Consider the following 17,322-nt stretch of genomic DNA (forward strand, 5'->3'; position numbering starts at 1 on the left):
GTTGTTAAAGTCTCCTGTCATCTCCAAGGGACGCTCACAAGCAGTAACTAGCCATATTAGTGCAGTGACTGCTTAGACCCCCCCCCCCCCACACACACACACACTCCCACACTCACACCCTCTGTCTCTTTTGCTCTCTCTGTCGCTCTTATGTTTCTCACTCTCACACTATCTCTCTCTCTCTCCCTCTCTCTCTCTCGCTCTCTCTCTCTCAAATGCAAATGGGAGCTATCAAAACAGATCACATATAGGATATATATCTTATATATATTTAACTTTGTTATTTGCCACTTGGTCTTTTTTTGTACTCCTGCATCACTTGAAGTTCCTCACACGGCAAAGTTAATGCTGCATATGTGTTCAACTGTACCTGCTCTCTCTTTCCACTGTACCTAAATACTTCAGTGTGCTGCTCCCTTTTTTCTCTTCCCACTCAACATACACCTGCACTGCTCAGAGAACATCAATCACATCTCCGCTCAGGAAAAAGCCTGCTCTTTTATGCCCTTCCCCCTTGTTACAGTCATACCTGCACTAAGCTTCCATATCTGAACCAGGGAGAATGCAATGCAATCATTGGCCACCCTGGCAGCGAACCAAACCAATCGCAACCCAATATTAAGCGCTCCCGTTGAGCCCTGGGCGCTGTGTTGGTCGTTTGCCCTGTGTGCTCTGTTCCTGCTGATCAAAAACACACATACACATTCTGTCTTGCTCTCTTTCTCTCCCTCTCTCTTTCCCTCTTATTCTATTTACCTGTCTCTTTTTGTCACACACTCACACAGACACACACACAAGTGCACACACACGTGCAAGGACTCTGGCGACTCTCCAGGTACTGTATGTGCCACCTCCAGTGAGTGTCCACGTTGATTACCATCCCTGGCTCTGATCAAAGACACATCAAAGATCCACGCTTTGCAGAGAGAGGGAGGGAGAGGGGGAGGAGCTTAAAGAGAGGGAGAGCGAGAGAGAAGGGGAGAAAAGGGAGGGCTGTAGTCACATCTCCCTCAGCTGTGTTTGAGATGCCTTTGACTTCCTAAGCAGGCCATGTCAGAGCTGGGACTCTAGTACATCTCCTATCGTATAATTTAATCATATCTCACATTCTGTTTCATATCATATCTCCAAATGTATCAAATCCCACATTCTGTTTCATACTGTATATAATACATATCTCACATTCTATTTAATATCCAATCTCATATCTTCTCTCCGATTATATCTGTTATCATTTCTACTATAATATATCCTCTCACATCTCATTTGATCCCCTTTAGACGTTTTCGGACACAGACCTGTGAGTGAACGAGGTGGCGAGGCCCACAACTCTCACTTTATCATTACAAAGGCTTTCTCCGAAACTTCAGCTCATATTAACTCTGTGTTTACATGTAAACATGTTGTTTGTTTCCCCGCCTCCCTGGAACCCCTCAGTGGGCGTCTTTTAAGAGCATATTAGCTGCCCGGGTCGATGCCATTGATTGCACTGACCGCCAAAGCTCCCGACGGGTGTAAACAAAGCTTGGTTCACCGTATCGACTGTCAGGGTGAGGGGGTTGCCGGAGAGGAAGACCATCATAAACGGAAGCCATCGATCACAGATTACAACACACACAGACACATATACGCACATGGAAATGCTCGCACAAACACACAACCCCCTCATCATCAACTCTATTTTAATATCATCTCTCCTTCTAGGTAGTGGCCAACTTCCTGTTTCATCATCTTCAGCTAGTTATTGACATACTTGCTGTTGGTGGCGTTAGACCAAATAAACACAATCCGGATTAAAGTCAGTCCAAAGTGAAAGTCGTAGCACTTGTTCATAAACTCTAGGTGTTATTTTGCTTAAGAAAGTTGTTTTACTCTTCTCATTCTCACTATCCTTTTTACTCCCCCCCCCCCTCCTTCACCCCTCTCTCTCCTCATCCAATCTCTTTCCCTCTTCCTCCTCTCTCCTTTAAATATTGCATAAGTTTAATAAGGGCAGGGGTTGTTCAGCTTTGTAAATGCCAGCTGAAGGTTATCACCACCTGATTGGCCCTTCTCTCTTATCACCTGACCTCTGACCAATGAGGAACCACGATAAGAGACTTAAGCTAAAGGCTCAGGGTTTAACAGTGAAGGTCTGCTGTGGTTCACATGTATCATAAGACTCGAGTTCAAAGAGACTGGCAGAGCAGGCAGAACTGGAATACATTTTTAGTTGCTATCTTATGTCCTTCTGCTAAGAAAACAAAGTTTGTTTTCCAACCTAATGGACTCTACTTGATGCTGTTTTCAGAGAGTGATATACAGAAGGAGAAAAAGGGTGAGCGAGAGAGAGAGAGAGAGAGAGAGAGAGTAAAAGAAAGAAAGAGATTTAAATTATACACTGGCACGTAGACACATCCTGCTGCCAAAAAAAACTCACGCCTGCTCTTCCAATCAAGATCCCTGATGAGGAGATCCTGCCAAATGATTGGTCCCTAGGCCCAGAGCCCCTTTAAGGGGTGGGAGTGTGAACATGCAAGCATTAATGACAGCCTCAGCAGACTACCTAGGAGAAAGATTATTCGAAACTGTATCTGCCATTGCAGCCTGGTGGGGTTTGAGCCTGAGTCTTCTGTGCACTAAACAGCTAGATACAGGCCCTGGGAAAACACAGGGTGTCGTCAGGGCACGGGCAGGGTCAGAAACATGCCATAGAGGACTTGGATTGTGACTGTGTGTGTACGTGTGTATGTGTCTGGGTGAGTGTTTGTTCTGTGATGAACAGGCCGCTGTGTGGGTTTTCCACAGCGGAAACTGCTCTCAAACCTTGGTCCTTGGTGTGTGTGAGTGTGTGTGATGTCATGGCATGTGACAGCTGATGTCTCTGTTACAACCTTTAGCTTGAGGGGATACAATGCGAGTGCAAAATATATCATGTGCGGTGCATGTGAAAACAAAGTGTTGTGTGCTGTGGCTGATGTAGGTAATTTATCTCCATTAGTTTTAATGTTTGTCACCAAGGGTTTCTCCCGAATACATCTACCCTCTTGTCAGGAAATATACACACAGATACACTGACACACACGTACACACACACATTCAAACAGATAAACAATCAAAACCATAATAGAGTAAAAATAGAAGTTTTGTATTCATTCTATTTTCGCGGTGAGAGGAGAGACAAGTGCTTTTTTTGTTTTGAAGTTAGAATGACAGTTTAAGTTCACCATCAAACGAGCAGGGAGAGGAGAGATGAAACTGATGGGAAAGCATCTCTCCTCTGATTGTGTGTAGATCTGTGTGCATGTGTGTACGAGTGTGTGTGTAGGTGTGTCTGTGTATTGATGTGTGTTTTTGTGAGTGAATGCGTCAAACTGTGTGACGATACACAAGGATAAAATCACATTTGAATTTGCGCTGCCTTGAAAGACATGGTGTGCTGTGTTGGTGCAGTGTTCTCCTGTGTGTGTGTGAGAGAGAGAGAGAGAGAGAGAGAGAGAGAGAGAGAGAGAGAGAGAGAGAGAGAGAGAGAGAGAGAGAGACAGAGAGAGACTGAAAACTGGGGCCTTTCTAATCATATTTTAAACCTTTCCATGATGTGTGTGTGTGTCTGTGTGTGTGTGTGTGTGTGTTTGTGCGTGCATGTGCCAGGGCGCTCCGATCACATTCGCCTTGCTGTCACCTGGGGTGTGTGCGTGGGCGCTGTGGAAGCCCATTGGACGTACTCCACAGAGAACACAACAGAATGGAGCAGAGCAGTGGAAACCATCGCAGGGGGAAGCGATTTGATTGGCTGGCTAGAGGGTTCAAAGGCAGAGTCTGCTCGTCTCCATACATTTGGACGTTGTCACCTCTGATGTCTTTAGGTGGATCACTGGGTTGAATGTGGTGAACCAAGAGGAGCGTAGAGGGAGAGATAGAGGGTGGAGATAGAGGTACAAGGAGCACTAGAGTCTGGAGAGAGAAAGTGATGGAGAGATAGAGGATGCAAAGAGGAACTGATCGAGATAGAGGCCGGAAAGAGACAGATGGAGATAAAGGCTAGAAAGATGTGGAGATGGAGGGACAGAGGCTGGAGGATGTGGAGATGGAGAGATAGAGACTGGAGGATTTGGAGATGGAGAGATAGAGGCTGGAGGATGTGGAGATGGAGAGATAGAGACTGGAGGATTTGGAGATGGAGGGATAGAGACTGGAGGATGTGGAGATGGAGAGATAGAGACTGGAGGATGTGGAGATGGAGGGATAGAGACTGGAGGATGTGGATATGGAGAGATAGAGACTGGAGGATGTGGAGATGGAGAGATAGAGGCTGGAGGATGTGGAGATGGAGGGATAGAGACTGGAGGATGTGGAGATGGAGGGATAGAGGCTGGAGGATGTGGAGAAGGTTGGGGAATAGGTGCTGCACCCCTCTGTCTTTCTTCAGTCAAGTGGTGAGGTAGCGAGGGGTGCTGTGCTGTGCTGTGCTCGGCTCTCTCCATCTTTTCCGCTTCTCCCCCTTTCTCTCCGCCCTCCGTGACCCTCTCTCTCCCTCCATTCCCCCCTGCCTGTGTTAGTTAAGCCTGGCAGGGAGGTAGTGTTGTGGGCTTATGAACTGTGCTCAGCTCTCTGAATAAGTACTGCATGACCTTTTGAAGATTGGTCTCACATTCTATTCACAACTTCATTCTGCTATCATTCACCTCTTTCAATCTCAGCATGCTCTCTCTCACTTGCTCTGTTTCTCTCTCTCTATGTCCTTTTTCTCTTTCTTCTTCTCTCTCATGCAAACACACAGACACCAGAGTGGAAAAACACGCATTTCAAACAGACGTGAAACTTCAACCTTTGTTGCTCTCTATCTGACTCTCTCTCTCTCTCTCTCTCTCTCTCTCTCTCTCTCTCTCTCTCTCTCTCTCTCTCTCTCTCTCTCTCTCTCTCTCTCTCTCTCTCTCTCTCTCTCTCTCTCTCTCTCTCTCTCTCTCTCTCTCTCTCTCTCTCTCTCTTCTCCCCTTACCTCCCTGGTTACCAGACAAGTGTTCTCAGCTGAGCGTTCTGCTCTGGTTGGCAACCTGGGCCCTACAGACCGATATTAAAGTGGAGGCAGACAGTTATGATCTGTTAGGAAGATGGATTTCATCAACAGAGGATGTGGGTCTGGGTCTTATAGTTCCCTCTGGGCCACAGTAGCGCTACAGACCTGTGGCTGCTGACTATCTGATGGATAACCCACCAGCCATGTTCACAGACAGACAGCCTGATCGATAGAAGACGCCAGACTTGTGTTTGTGATAGAGCCAATAGCAGGCCTGTGATATAATAGGATATTACCCAGTGTAGCAGGGAGAGGGTGACGAAGCTCTTTAGTTACATAGACCCATAGATGGATAGATGCACTCTATCTTGTATGTAAAGGGTTTTAATATCCACTGAAAAATAAAATCCTGAGGGATGCATGTGAATACTATAGATAAATCTCCCCTCCCCTCTCCTCCTCCTCTCCTCCTCTCATCTCCTCTCCTCCTCTCCTCCTCTCCTCTGTTTCTCTCCTCTTCTCCTCCTCTCCTCTCCTCTGTTTCTCTCCTCTTCTCCTCCTCTCCTCCTCTCCTCTGTTTCTCTCCTCCTCATCTCCTCTCCTCGTAATCATGTTATGTTTTCCGTATTGGTCCATGATCATGCTTTGATTAACTTTCTTCATCCTCTCTTGACAGATCTTCAGTCATATTGTGTGACTTAGTCTCAGTCTGCCCCCCCCCCCCTTGTTACAGTAATAGTGAGTTTAGGAGGGGCGTATAGGATGACATCACTGACAGACTCTCGCATACACCGTCTTTTTTAGGCCTGAAAGCCTTTTCTTTTTCAACTCCCTAAATTTGAGAGGACTTCTTTCTAGGATTCCATTAGACCCAGTCCCCGCGGTCTCTCATCAAATGGGTTTGTTTGTCTATTTCTGATGGTTCTTTCATCTTCATGTTTCGATGGGGCTTCTCATATTTCCTGCTGTTGAGCTAACGTCTGTTATAGGACACAGCTGCCCCCGTTTAATGACGATTTTGTTTATTTCTGTGTGTATTTGGCTACTGTGTGTATTTTGGCTGGGGAATCAGGTGGCTGAGCGGTTAGGGGATCGGGCTAGAAATCTGAAGGTTGCCAGTTCGATTCCCAGCCGTGCCAAATGACGTTGTGTCCTTGGGCAAGGCACTTCACCCTACTTGCCTCGGGGAAATGTGCCTGTACTTACTGTAAGTCGCTCTGGATAAGAGCGTCTGCTAAATGACTAAATATAAATGTACTCAAAATAGGAGTCCTTGCTCGATGGGGTATGTTTGTGTGTGTGTCGGAGGGTGTATGCCCGTGTGCGTGTCTGTGCGTGTGTGTGTGTGTGGTGTGTGTATCTGGCAAGTGGAGAGATGACAGATTGAGGAATAAAACTATGAATGGGGTGATTAATAAGGAACAGTGTGTTTATGCTGCCCAGCAAGATGACCTAATCCCAGATGTAGAAATCATTATGTCTGACATATTTACACTCTTTATAAAGAGTTCTGTTTCGAAGTTCAGTTAAGACACTTTATTCCTTTTAAGAACTAATTGCTTAGTCAGCATTTCTTACACTCACTCACACACACACACACACACACAACATACATGCAAGACACCCACACACACAACACCCTCTAAACTTCTATTGCCATCCACACAGTGAAACAGATTTTCTATTTGCATGCGCAGCCCCGCCGCAGTGATTCTATCAGACAAAGTTATGAAAGTAATATCTTGGTTTCCAAGAGCTGCTGGTCTGATCAGATAGGTTGGTAGTGTGAGGGTAGGGATACTCATTACCAAGCCGCTGTGTAATTCTACCTGCAATCATAAAGGATATTAGGCAGGGTACAGCCAGTGCATGCTAATGCTGCCTGCAGCCAGGAGTGATGTAGAGGAGTTGGTATCAGTGGTTTTTAGGCCTACATGGTAGATTAGATTATGCTATTACCCTCTCTCTAACACCTTTGATTCTCATCACTGCTCCTCAAACTGGAGGGCCCCCTGGAGGGGGGGGGGGGGGTGGGGGTCAGGAGGGAACGAGGGGAAGTAAACAGCCCAGATTAAAACTGTATTTCTATTTCTCCCTCTCTTTCTCATCTTCCTCTCTTCTAATACACACACATTAATACAAACTCAGCTACACTCCACACATGCACACACCCACACACTTGCCCACCCATACACAGACTCCCATATGCACACCTACACGCTCACACCCAACCTCACAGTACAGGCTCCAGGCAGGCCCTCAGGCAGCCCAGAACACCACTCTGCTCTGTCTTTCCTCTCCACAATAGCAGAACAAGTATTGATGTTTAACAGGGCGGTCAATAAGGTGGATGAGGCCTTCATGGGTTAACTTTGAGAGAGATTACTTTTGCGGCACCATGGATTGTAGTTTGGTCTTGTGAAGCGATGCAGCAAGAATATCAAAGTTGTGTGTTATGTTTGTGGAGGTTGTTTGTTGCATGAAGGCCAGAGCCATGGGCTGACATTCACAGGTCACTGTGGAGGAAAGATGGAGAGCAGAAGCTAGTACTTTTATTACACACACACACACACTATCGCACACACAGAAACACACGCACACACACACACAGGTAATCTTATGTGGATAGCCAGTAACATCTTTTCCGCAAGCAGTCTCCCAGGTCGTTAACCAAGCTAATCTAATAAAGAATGAGACCCAGTCAGACCCCTGGGCAGCCCTGGTGGTCAAAACACAGATGCACACACACACACACACATACACACACACACACACACACACACACAGAGAGCTCTGCTGTAAAGAGGTCTCTCTGGGATCAGGACAGGGTAATTAAAGGCACAGTAACCCTGCAGCTCATCAAGCTACTTTTAATAGAGCTCAGGGTAATATGGCTTTTAGCCCCTAGAGGACTTATTACAGACCGCTGGGGGCAATAGCATGGATCTAAAGCTTCAAATACAGGCCTTTTGGGGGTATTAGAATATATGAAAGAGTCAGTAAAACTGTATTAGAGATTAGGACACTCTTGGCCAGTTTGTGTGTGTGTGTGAACCTCCATAATCCCAGAGAGACGTGTGCCCAGTGGAGTGGCCTAACCATGTTGCCATAGAGCTGCTAACATGGCCAGTTGATCCTCACAACCAACATTAGATTAGACCTGGACATCTGATTTGTCTCCTTTGTTTCTCTCTTTACCCCCCCCCTCTCTCTCTCTCTCTCTCTCTCTCTCTATCTCACTCTCTTTTCTCTCTCTCTGTGATGATTCAGTTAATGAGTCTGTGTGTGTCTTCAGAAGTACGCTCCACTTTGTGCTGACCGTGCAAAGTTGCTCTGTCGTATCTCCTGCAGCTCCGTACACCAGCGTTGCGCTCCTATCCGCCAACCTGTCCTGGTGTGCATACAGACTCACCCATGCATCGGACAGCCAGGGTGACGGGACAAGGCCTGGTGTGGCTGAATCCTAGGGCAGACACCCTGTTTTAATTGACTGGGTTTACTCAGGGCTGGGGTGCTGGTGAAACTAATGGAATGTCCCGAGGAGGAACTGGGGAAGGTAATGGAGAGTTTAGGAAAGTGATGTGTCATCCAGGCCTTCTAGTGTGGAGCAGGGATGAAGGGATAGACTTGGGAGGAGGAGGGGAGGGAGGTTAGATCTGGGGAAGAGAGAGGTGAGGTGGTATGTTTGTGGGGCTGCTTATTCTCTTTTAAGTTCCTTTAACTCGAGTGACAGCCACAGGGGTTCTGTCTGACACACACATACACACAAACATACACGATCACATGCACGAGCACACACACACACACATGCACATACGCACACAGACACACAAACGCTTGCAAGCACATACTGTACACATCTATCCTTAACTGGAAGAGAACTGAAGGAAGTCAAGCAGTCAAACCCATGCTGTGCTGTGGTTTCAACCCCCACCTTACCCTTACACACACACACATGCACACACACACTCTCTATCGGCCCACTTTCAACCAAATTGACTGTCCGGAAAACAAGCTGGAGGAGAAGAATTAATGCAAGGTTCCAAAAACCTATTCTATAAAAATAGGCTAGCTTCCTCTCACCCTCGATGCACTGCACTGTACGTGTGTGTGCGTGTGTGTGTTTGTGTGCATTAATAATTGGTGTTGTGTAACTTGGAAGGGTCTCTCCCTGCTGTTTGTTTGTTTGATCTTCTCCATCCTTTTTTCTCTCTCCTCCGTCTCAAGGCTGTCTCTGCAACAACATCCCTCCATCCCTTTATCCCTCCATGCCCTCATCGCTGCCTCATCCGTCTGACGCCCACCCTGTTCCATCTCTCGCAGAGGTCCTGGAATCATGAGTGTGCCATGGCTCGTGCATAAGTTCATAACTTGTGTCTGTGCCAGACCAACCACAAAAGATTGGATGACTGACTGTAATAGCGAGGGAATGATAGGTGCTTGTCGCCACAACATGTATGCAATCTACCTGTGGTACTTGTGGTTCAGATAGATGGTCATGATCTGATGAATAGCCTTTCCCCAAATATTTATCAAGGAGGGAATCAAATCCAGTTCTCCTGTATAAGAAGCTTAGGCCTTAGCTCAGGGAGCTAGAATCCTCGCTAGGTGCCCTGGAACCTTCTCCCAACCAGGCAATGTCTCCTCGTGATTGTCGGCCCAAATGACAAATCTAATTGGTCGTCCTTGTCAAGTCCTTCACCCATAAATCACAATTTATACAGCCAATTATGGCATATTTTCTCTGCTCTGCTCCGCCCCTTCTAAGTAGCTCATTCGGTGAGCTATTTTGATAGAACAACTGGTTAACTTCTCAGGATCGCTGTTTAGAGCCACATGTTGTCGTTTTCTTTCGCTCCCGTCTCCCTTCTCTCCTCGCTTCATTTCCCGAAAGCCGCAGTCGCTCCTCATAAAACCAAACCGACGCGTTTCATTGGGTACCTCTGTGGTTAGAACGTTCCAGCGTCTAAATCTTTTAAACCATGAAACCGGCTGTCTTTCTCTCATTCTTTTTCTCTCTCTCGCTTCATGTATCTACCTCTCTCTATCTCTCTTTATTTCTCTCCTTCTGTTTATCTCTCTTTCTCTCCATCTCTACCTCTTTCTCTGCATGCAGCCTGCTGGGCCCAACGAACAGTCATGTTGTTCATGCACAACCAACACATTGCTCATGTCTCTCGTGAAATACTAAGTGATAGCTTAGCACCAATAAATGAGCCTATCGGCTATTTACCTTAAAGGTTCTATGCAAATTTTCTAGCATGCATTTAGCGTTTTTTCCTATCCCCCTTCGTAATTGTGTTCAACACCAGGCTACTTGCCTGTACGGTACCTGGGTGTTAAGGCAAGCTGTGTGTAGTCTCTGGGAGAGATAAGGTCTGGATCAAAAACATTTTGTTTTAGCAAACTGGGAAGAGAATGAACATACAAGACTACCTACCTATTCCTCTTAATGAAAATAAAATAAAAATACAGAGCTTACAGCTACCTGGTGATAGGATGAAAGAAGTGTGTACCTGTGTGGCAAGCTGTCTCTAAGTCCCTAGGATGAAGGACTGAGAAGCCCTTTTAGAACTGTGGTTACGGTTACGGAAGGCGTATAACTTAGTAGCAGTTCCACTACCATGACAAGCTCAGACAGGAATCAGTTTCCAAAACAACATCTCTCCTTGTGTGTTGTCTTACTCTTTCTGTCTTCGTCTAACAGGCTTCCCAAAACTCTCTCTCTCTCTCTCTCTCTCTCTCTCTCTCTCTCTCTCTCTCTCTCTCTCTCTCTCTCTCTCTCTCTCTCTTTCTCTCTCTCTCTCTCTCTCTCTCTCTCTCTCTCTCTCTCTCTCTCTCTCTCTCTCTCTCTCTCTCTCTCTCTCACTGTCTGACTGATCTTTTTCCCCCCTCTCTAACCAGTCTGGTCTCTAGTCGCGAGAACAGCCTGGCCTCTCTAGTGCCTGTTGACTCATGAGAAATAAAATGCTCTTTTTATTCCTGCTTATAAATCAAGGCGACTTTAAAATGCCTTCTTCTGAGGAAATGTCCCCCATCAGTCACACACTGACAGGAAGACGTTGAGCTCCCTCACCCTCTCCTTTCTTTTTGTTTCTCTCTCGCTCTCTTTGTCAGAACTCAAACAGGGAGTGAGAGAGAGTCAGTGAGAGAGAGAGAGAGAGAGAGAGAGAGAGAGAGAGAGAGAGAGAGAGAGAGAGAGAGAGAGAGAGCTAAGGGGGAATGAGAGGAGTGTTTTTTTCCCAGGTACAAATCAGTTTTGTAAAGCTTTTCACATTCTCAAACTGAAAGCATTCCACCTAGTTCACCATCCTGAGTTGTGTTAAAACCCTGGCAGCGTAAACAATAGCTCCAGAGACGGCTGTCGTTCCTTCACCTCTTTCTGTCTGCCTGTCAGTAGTCTGTCTGTCTGCCTGTCAGTAGTCTGTCTGTCTGTCTGTCTGCCTGTCAGTAGTCTGTCTGTCTACCTGTCAGTAGTCTGTCTGTCTCTGTCTGCCTGTCAGTAGTCTGTCTGTCTGTCTGTCTGTCTGTCTGTCAGTAGTATGTCTGCCTGTCAGTAGTCTGTCTGTCTGCCTGTCAGTAGTCTGTCTGTCTGCCTGTCAGTAGTCTGTCTGTCTCTGTCTGCCTGTCAGTAGTCTGTCGGTCTGCCTGTCAGTAGTCTGTCTGTCTCTGTCTGCCTGTCAGTAGTCTGTCTGTCTGCCTGTCAGTAGTCTGTCTGTCTGCCTGTCAGTAGTCTGTCTGTCTCTGTCTGCCTGTCAGTAGTCTGTCTGTCTGTCTGTCTGTCTGTCTGTATGTCAGTACTATGTCTGCCTGTCAGTAGTCTGTCTGTCTTTGTCTGTCTGTCTTTCTCTTTGTCAGTCTGTCTATGTATATATTGTTCCGTCTGTCTGTCAGTCAGTCTCTCTATCATCCCAGACCTTCTGACTGTCTTAAAGGAAACTACTCTGATGAGGACGTAGTTTGATGAGTAACTTCCCCAGAAGCCTCTCACTCCTGCTGCTGTCAGCCCAAGTGATTAGACATGAGAGTCCCACTAATCCAGCTGGCTCGCAGTCTGAGTCAAACACAGGACTGTCGTTGTGCCTCAGGAAAATGTTGGGTGTTTTGTGCCTTAGACATTTCAGGTATCTGTGTCGAGCAGTCTGTCTGCCATTGAGTCTTGTCTAATCCCGTCTCCTTGTTTGCATGCAGACTTGCTGGCGGTGCCCAAACATCCGTATGCAGCCATGGAGAACTGGGGCCTGAGCGTGTTTGTTGAGCAGAAGATCCTGCTGGACCCAGAGGTCTCCTCCTTCTCCTACCAGATGGAGCTGACCATGGTGGTGGTGCACGAGATCTGTCACCAGGTAACCGCATGGAACACACACACAACACACACACACTGACAGGTATGCAGCACAACCATACACAACACACACCCTCACAGAATTTGTTTTCTGTATCTGACATACAGTAGCTGCAGTTTTCCCTCTAAGTATCGGCCCCGAGGTCAGAGCGCTCCTGTTTCCTCATCTCTCGGCTGATTGATGACTGAAGGAGCAGGTTCAGATTATAGCCCCTTTAACACACTGTTCCCTCCCATTAAAGTTTCATTGACCCCCTTTCTCTTTTCATTCCTCCTCTACAATGTTCAACCTCTGCTGCCTTGACTCAGCATTTTGTCCTGGTTTACAGGAGGAGAGCTACAACAGCTCCTCTGGTGTAAGATAACAGGGCAGGGCTTTCGTTGTCCTAGAGGGCCGGGGCAGGGGCAGGTACATGAGCACTGGAGAGTGACATCACATCGCCTCATACCTCAGTGTCTGTAGCAGACGGTGCCAGCTAACTTTAGCCTCTGTGCTATCTGCTTTATCTCTGTGTCCTCTCCGTGGATGGGGCTTCAGAGGCAGGGCAGTGCTGGACCAGATTTATCCCCCATGGCAGGGCTGTATATCCTCGCTGTGCTGGCGGCCCTGATTGGACTCTTTATCTGCTCATTGGTGAGCAGAGTGGAGCGGCGATGAGGAGATAGTTACCACAGAAAGACACTGTGCAGGGTTCTCGCTTCCGCTCCTGTGTAATTGGACATCTGGACCGTGCAAGCACCGGCACACAAACACACACATTCCTCCCTCTTTCTTTCTGTCTATCTGCCTCTCTCTCTATCTTTTCTCTCATTACTGCTCCCTCATTCCCCATCCATGGATGTGTGTTACAATCAATCTCCCTCTGCCATCACTGGCAATGGGCACCCTGGCATGACTCCTCTCGCCAGCGTGCCTTGTTTGGCGGTTCTGTAACCCAGTTTTCCTGGGCTTGGCAGCGCTGCGGACCATTACGAAAAGATCAAACACACCCAGCCAAGGCCTACATCCCCCCCCCCCACACACACACAACCCTGTGTAAGAAGAAATGTGTTTTGCTTCTCTTTGCTTCGCGTTCTCGCTGTGTTCCTTCACTTGTGCGAGGCGAGCCTTGGCATGTCTGTCTGTGTGTTGCAGCCTTTGTAGAGCTGAGACCGGGAGCCTGCTCAGCTTTGTTCAAGGCAGGATTATTTATCGGCAGTCGGAGCCCGGCTCAACATGCTGCCATTGTTGGAGAGGCTCAGTTTTCTGTATGTTATTCCTCCCCAGAGAAAGCCGCTCCTTTGTCCCTGTTGCGACGAGGGCGCGATGAAACGTTGGGTGGGCAGGGAGGTGTGGGAGGGGGGGGGGGAAGGGGGGAAGGGGGGGGTAAGCGCTCGGCTTGCCTTCTCTCTTCACCTTTCTTTTTCCTTCCCCCCCCCCCCCCCCCCTCCCGAAATGTATTTGTTCTTTGTACGAGGCTCGAGGGGGAGAAAAGGTCCCTTGTTCCTCATCTCCCTCCGACAGCCCCCCCTAGTCTCTGACTGAGGGAGGTGACATGGTTGATGTTTGCTTTCCTCAGCGAGCCCGTGTGTTTCTGGGTGTCCGTTCTGGGCCTGGGGAAACTCTAGACTACCCAGCCGGTGTGTTTCTCCAGGCAGAAGGCACAGTTGGCTCACGCAGGTCAGGTACCCTGTCTGTTGCCTTGGTACTTTGGTTCAGCCCTCGTGCTCAACAGGCAAATGCAGGGTTAAATGGACCTTTCGACGCAGGTTGACATTTATTGTATGTGCTTGGCCGGGACCCAAGCCAGTTATTCTGCGTCCACCATTAAACCAGACTGACTTACTGACACATATATAATTCAATTGAACATTGAACGTTTAGGTTGAGGAACAGGTTTTAGTCTGTAGTAATTATTCATGGCTTGATCCTCCTGTCTTTGTGTATACAGTTTGACCAGACCAGGAACGTCACACTCAATCACCACACATGTGCACTCTCTTTCCCTCCCTCCCTCCCTCCCTCCCTCCCTCCCTCCCTCCCTCCCTCCCTCCCTCCCCTCCCTCCCTCCCTCTCTCTCTCTCTCTCTCTCTCTCTCTCTCTCTCTCTCTCTCTCTCTCTCTCTCTCTCTCTTTCTCCTCTCTCCCTCTCGCTTCCTCCCCTTCTCTCTCTGTGTCTGTCTCTCTCTCTTCATCTCTCTCTCTCTCTCTCCAACACATAAATGCCAGTGAAGATCATGAAATACGCAGCTGGTAGATTATTAATATTTTCTGAATAATTAATCAGTCTAAAAGATACAAAAATGCTTGTCTGACTGGCTGTGTGGTGAAGCCTGTTCAGGATGCAGTCGTGGGGTGTAATCAAGTGCTGGGATAAGTTAACATGGCAGCATGTGAGAGGCTGTCCCACAGTATGGATAATAGTATGGAACAGATTCAGAAATACTGTATGACACACGAGACTTAAACATGTTCACTGCTGCATCATACACAGTTGAGTAGCTGTGTTATTCTCTGTCTTACTGGCTGAGACTGAATTCTTGTTGCCCGGAAGGATATTCAGATCTAGAAGACGAGTCTATTAGAAACTGGAAGACATGATCTGGTACGGTTGGAGACGAGGAAGACAGATTCCTTCTGATGTGCTGTGTCCTCTGGCCCAGAGTGTCAGTCCCAGGGCTGGAGCAAGCCTGCAGGCCAGTCCAGCAGGTCATGGAAGGGCGCCTCAGGTGAGGCGCTTCATTCTATCCGAGGCCTGATTTCACAGTCTTTGGGTGTGTGTTGGAGTGTGTCGCTGCAGTTACAGCGCTTCATTTGACAAATTGATCAGGCCGTCGCAAGATAATTCATTAGTTTGCCTGCTATCCTGTCCCACACATGCTCTACCCCTCTCCATCTCTCTCTCTCTCTCTCTCTCTCTCTCTCTCTCTCTCTCTCTCTCTCTCTCTCTCTCTATCTCCCTATCTCCCTGCACAGCCTGCTTGGGGAGATTCATCAGGGGGACATGAGGGAGCTTCAGAAGGCAGGAGTGTCACTAAGCACTGCTCCAATTATAAATCACATTTGTCCGGCCTAATACTCACCGACAGCCCTACAAAGGATGGATTAGCAGGCTTGCCATCCCTCTCACCCAGTGATTCAGTTAATTCACCAAGCCGAGAGACCGAGGTAGGCCGATAAGAAGCTCTGATGTCCGGGGCAGGATGTGAACTCAACACATATGATGAAAGTGGTTGGCACTGACGGACCTTGGGATAGTTTGCGTCCACTGGGAACAGCTCGTCAGTCGGGGAAGTCTCTGCGTGTCCCAGGCGGAATCAGACCTTATGACTGTCACACAGCCATGCTCTGTTGGCAGTGACACGCTAAACGAAGCAAGGCTAGATATGAACCCTAAACATCCAGCAATATACCCATCTCCATAGATGGGCATGGCTAGGCTAGGCTTCATAGCTACCACCAGAGGAAGGCGATGCTAGAGTATGGCACTGTTACGGTGATCCGACACTGCTGACGAGCCACAGATGGCTAGCTTTCGTCTGTTTGTGCTAGCCAGACTGAATGCGAATGACACAGGGGTGCTAGCTAAAGAGAACGTCAAGAGGCCAGGCTGCTAATGTGTCCTGTGTCTGAGGCTCTGGAGGACATGCTTCTGTATTAAAAAGAGCTCAGTCTCTCCACCCTGCTTGGCAGCTATCTGGTAGCTCTGATTAAACAGAATTAAGCCAGCAGACATAAACGAAACCTGGGACCTGAATAAGCAGAGATGGATGAGTCAACAGTGACAGCCTGTCAATCTGCCAAATCCCATCTCTATGTTCATTAATAATTCCACACACGACTCCTCCTTTCAACCCTCCATTCTTTCATTCATCCCTTCATTCTATCCATCACCTACAGTGCAACTGCCACCTAAGTTTTTTTATGCAAACCCCTTAATTTAAATCCTTTACTTACACCCAAAGCCCCTCATTCAACCACTCATTTCAATTTGCAGGGAACACTGTGTGTGTGTGTATGTGTGTATGTGTGTGTGTGTGTGTATGGGGAACACTTGAGAAAATGCATGGTAACTATCTTCTTGTTGAAGTTCCCCTTCAAAACAAAGACAACAATTTAGTCTTATATATTATGTTAAGTGCATATTTTAGGCCCTTGTATATTGCTATATGTTGTAGCCATTGTGGTAGCTAAGTGCCTGTGTGAGGCTGCATGGTTTTGTGCATGTATAAAGAATGTGAACCGGTGTGTGTCCTGAATTCCTGTGTGGTTGTATGCATACAGTTTTGTGTGTGTGTTCGCATCTGGTCTTGTGTGTGTGTGTTGGCATGTATGCGTGTGTGTGTGTGTGTGTTTTGCTCCTCGTGCTGGGGTTTCTCCTAGAGTTTGAAGGTCCACTAATGAGGGTTTAGATTGTTCTCTCTATAGGCAGATAATGAGAACTCTAGTGCTTCGTTAACTACACTAGCCTTTACTGTACTATACTGGACTGTACTGTGCTATATACCTTCTATAGAGAGCCCATGCTTCAAAACAAATCCACAACAGTCATTAAAGTTAGTTAATTAGTTTGTGTGTGTGTTTGTTTGTGAACTATTAATGAACATTTGGATGTTTGTATTCAGTTTGAGATGCCTGCTGCCATGGGCCCCTGTCATAATGCTGACCTATGACCTTTAGGCCATCTCAGCCTGCCATAGGTCAGTACGAGAGCTAGAAAGCGATGATGCACGCCCTGGCAGCTTCCAGCCAAACATCAATTATTCAACAGCCTCAAGTGCATAACTTGCAGAGAGTCTTCAACATTCCGCCCACTGCTCCTGTGTGTGTTTATAGTGTTTTTATCCCTCAGTGTCTTCATGTGTCAGTTAAGACAGAGAGAGTTCAGGGGGTCAGTGACCTCCTCGCCATGCCTTTCTCTGCAGCCCAGCGTCATGTTGTGTGTGTGGGAGGGCTGAGGCTCGCTTGTCTTGCGTGCTCTGCAGCTGTTCTGGTACCCAGC

At 47.5% G+C, this 17,322-nt stretch overlaps 2 protein-coding genes across 2 annotated transcripts in view; one reads left to right on the top strand and one right to left on the bottom strand.

The window, feature by feature from the left end:
• LOC134038047 (thyrotropin-releasing hormone-degrading ectoenzyme-like) overlaps positions 1 to 17,322 on the top strand; it is a 75,969-nt gene that overhangs the window by 22,947 nt on the left and 35,700 nt on the right. The window contains 2 exon segments of the mRNA XM_062483642.1: positions 12,188 to 12,342; positions 12,880 to 12,975. Of these exon segments, the coding sequence (XP_062339626.1) occupies positions 12,188 to 12,342; positions 12,880 to 12,975 (251 nt within the window).
• Positions 14,127 to 17,322, bottom strand: part of itih5 (inter-alpha-trypsin inhibitor heavy chain 5) — a 173,415-nt gene continuing 170,219 nt past the window's right edge. Inside the window, exon 15 of the transcript XR_009932554.1 lies at positions 14,127 to 14,136. The gene's annotated coding sequence lies outside the window, so the exon portion shown is untranslated. The remainder of the gene's footprint in view (positions 14,137 to 17,322) is intronic.

The sequence above is a fragment of the Osmerus eperlanus genome, chromosome 17, assembly GCF_963692335.1.
Source record: "Osmerus eperlanus chromosome 17, fOsmEpe2.1, whole genome shotgun sequence".
Taxonomy (NCBI): Eukaryota; Metazoa; Chordata; class Actinopteri; order Osmeriformes; family Osmeridae; genus Osmerus; species Osmerus eperlanus.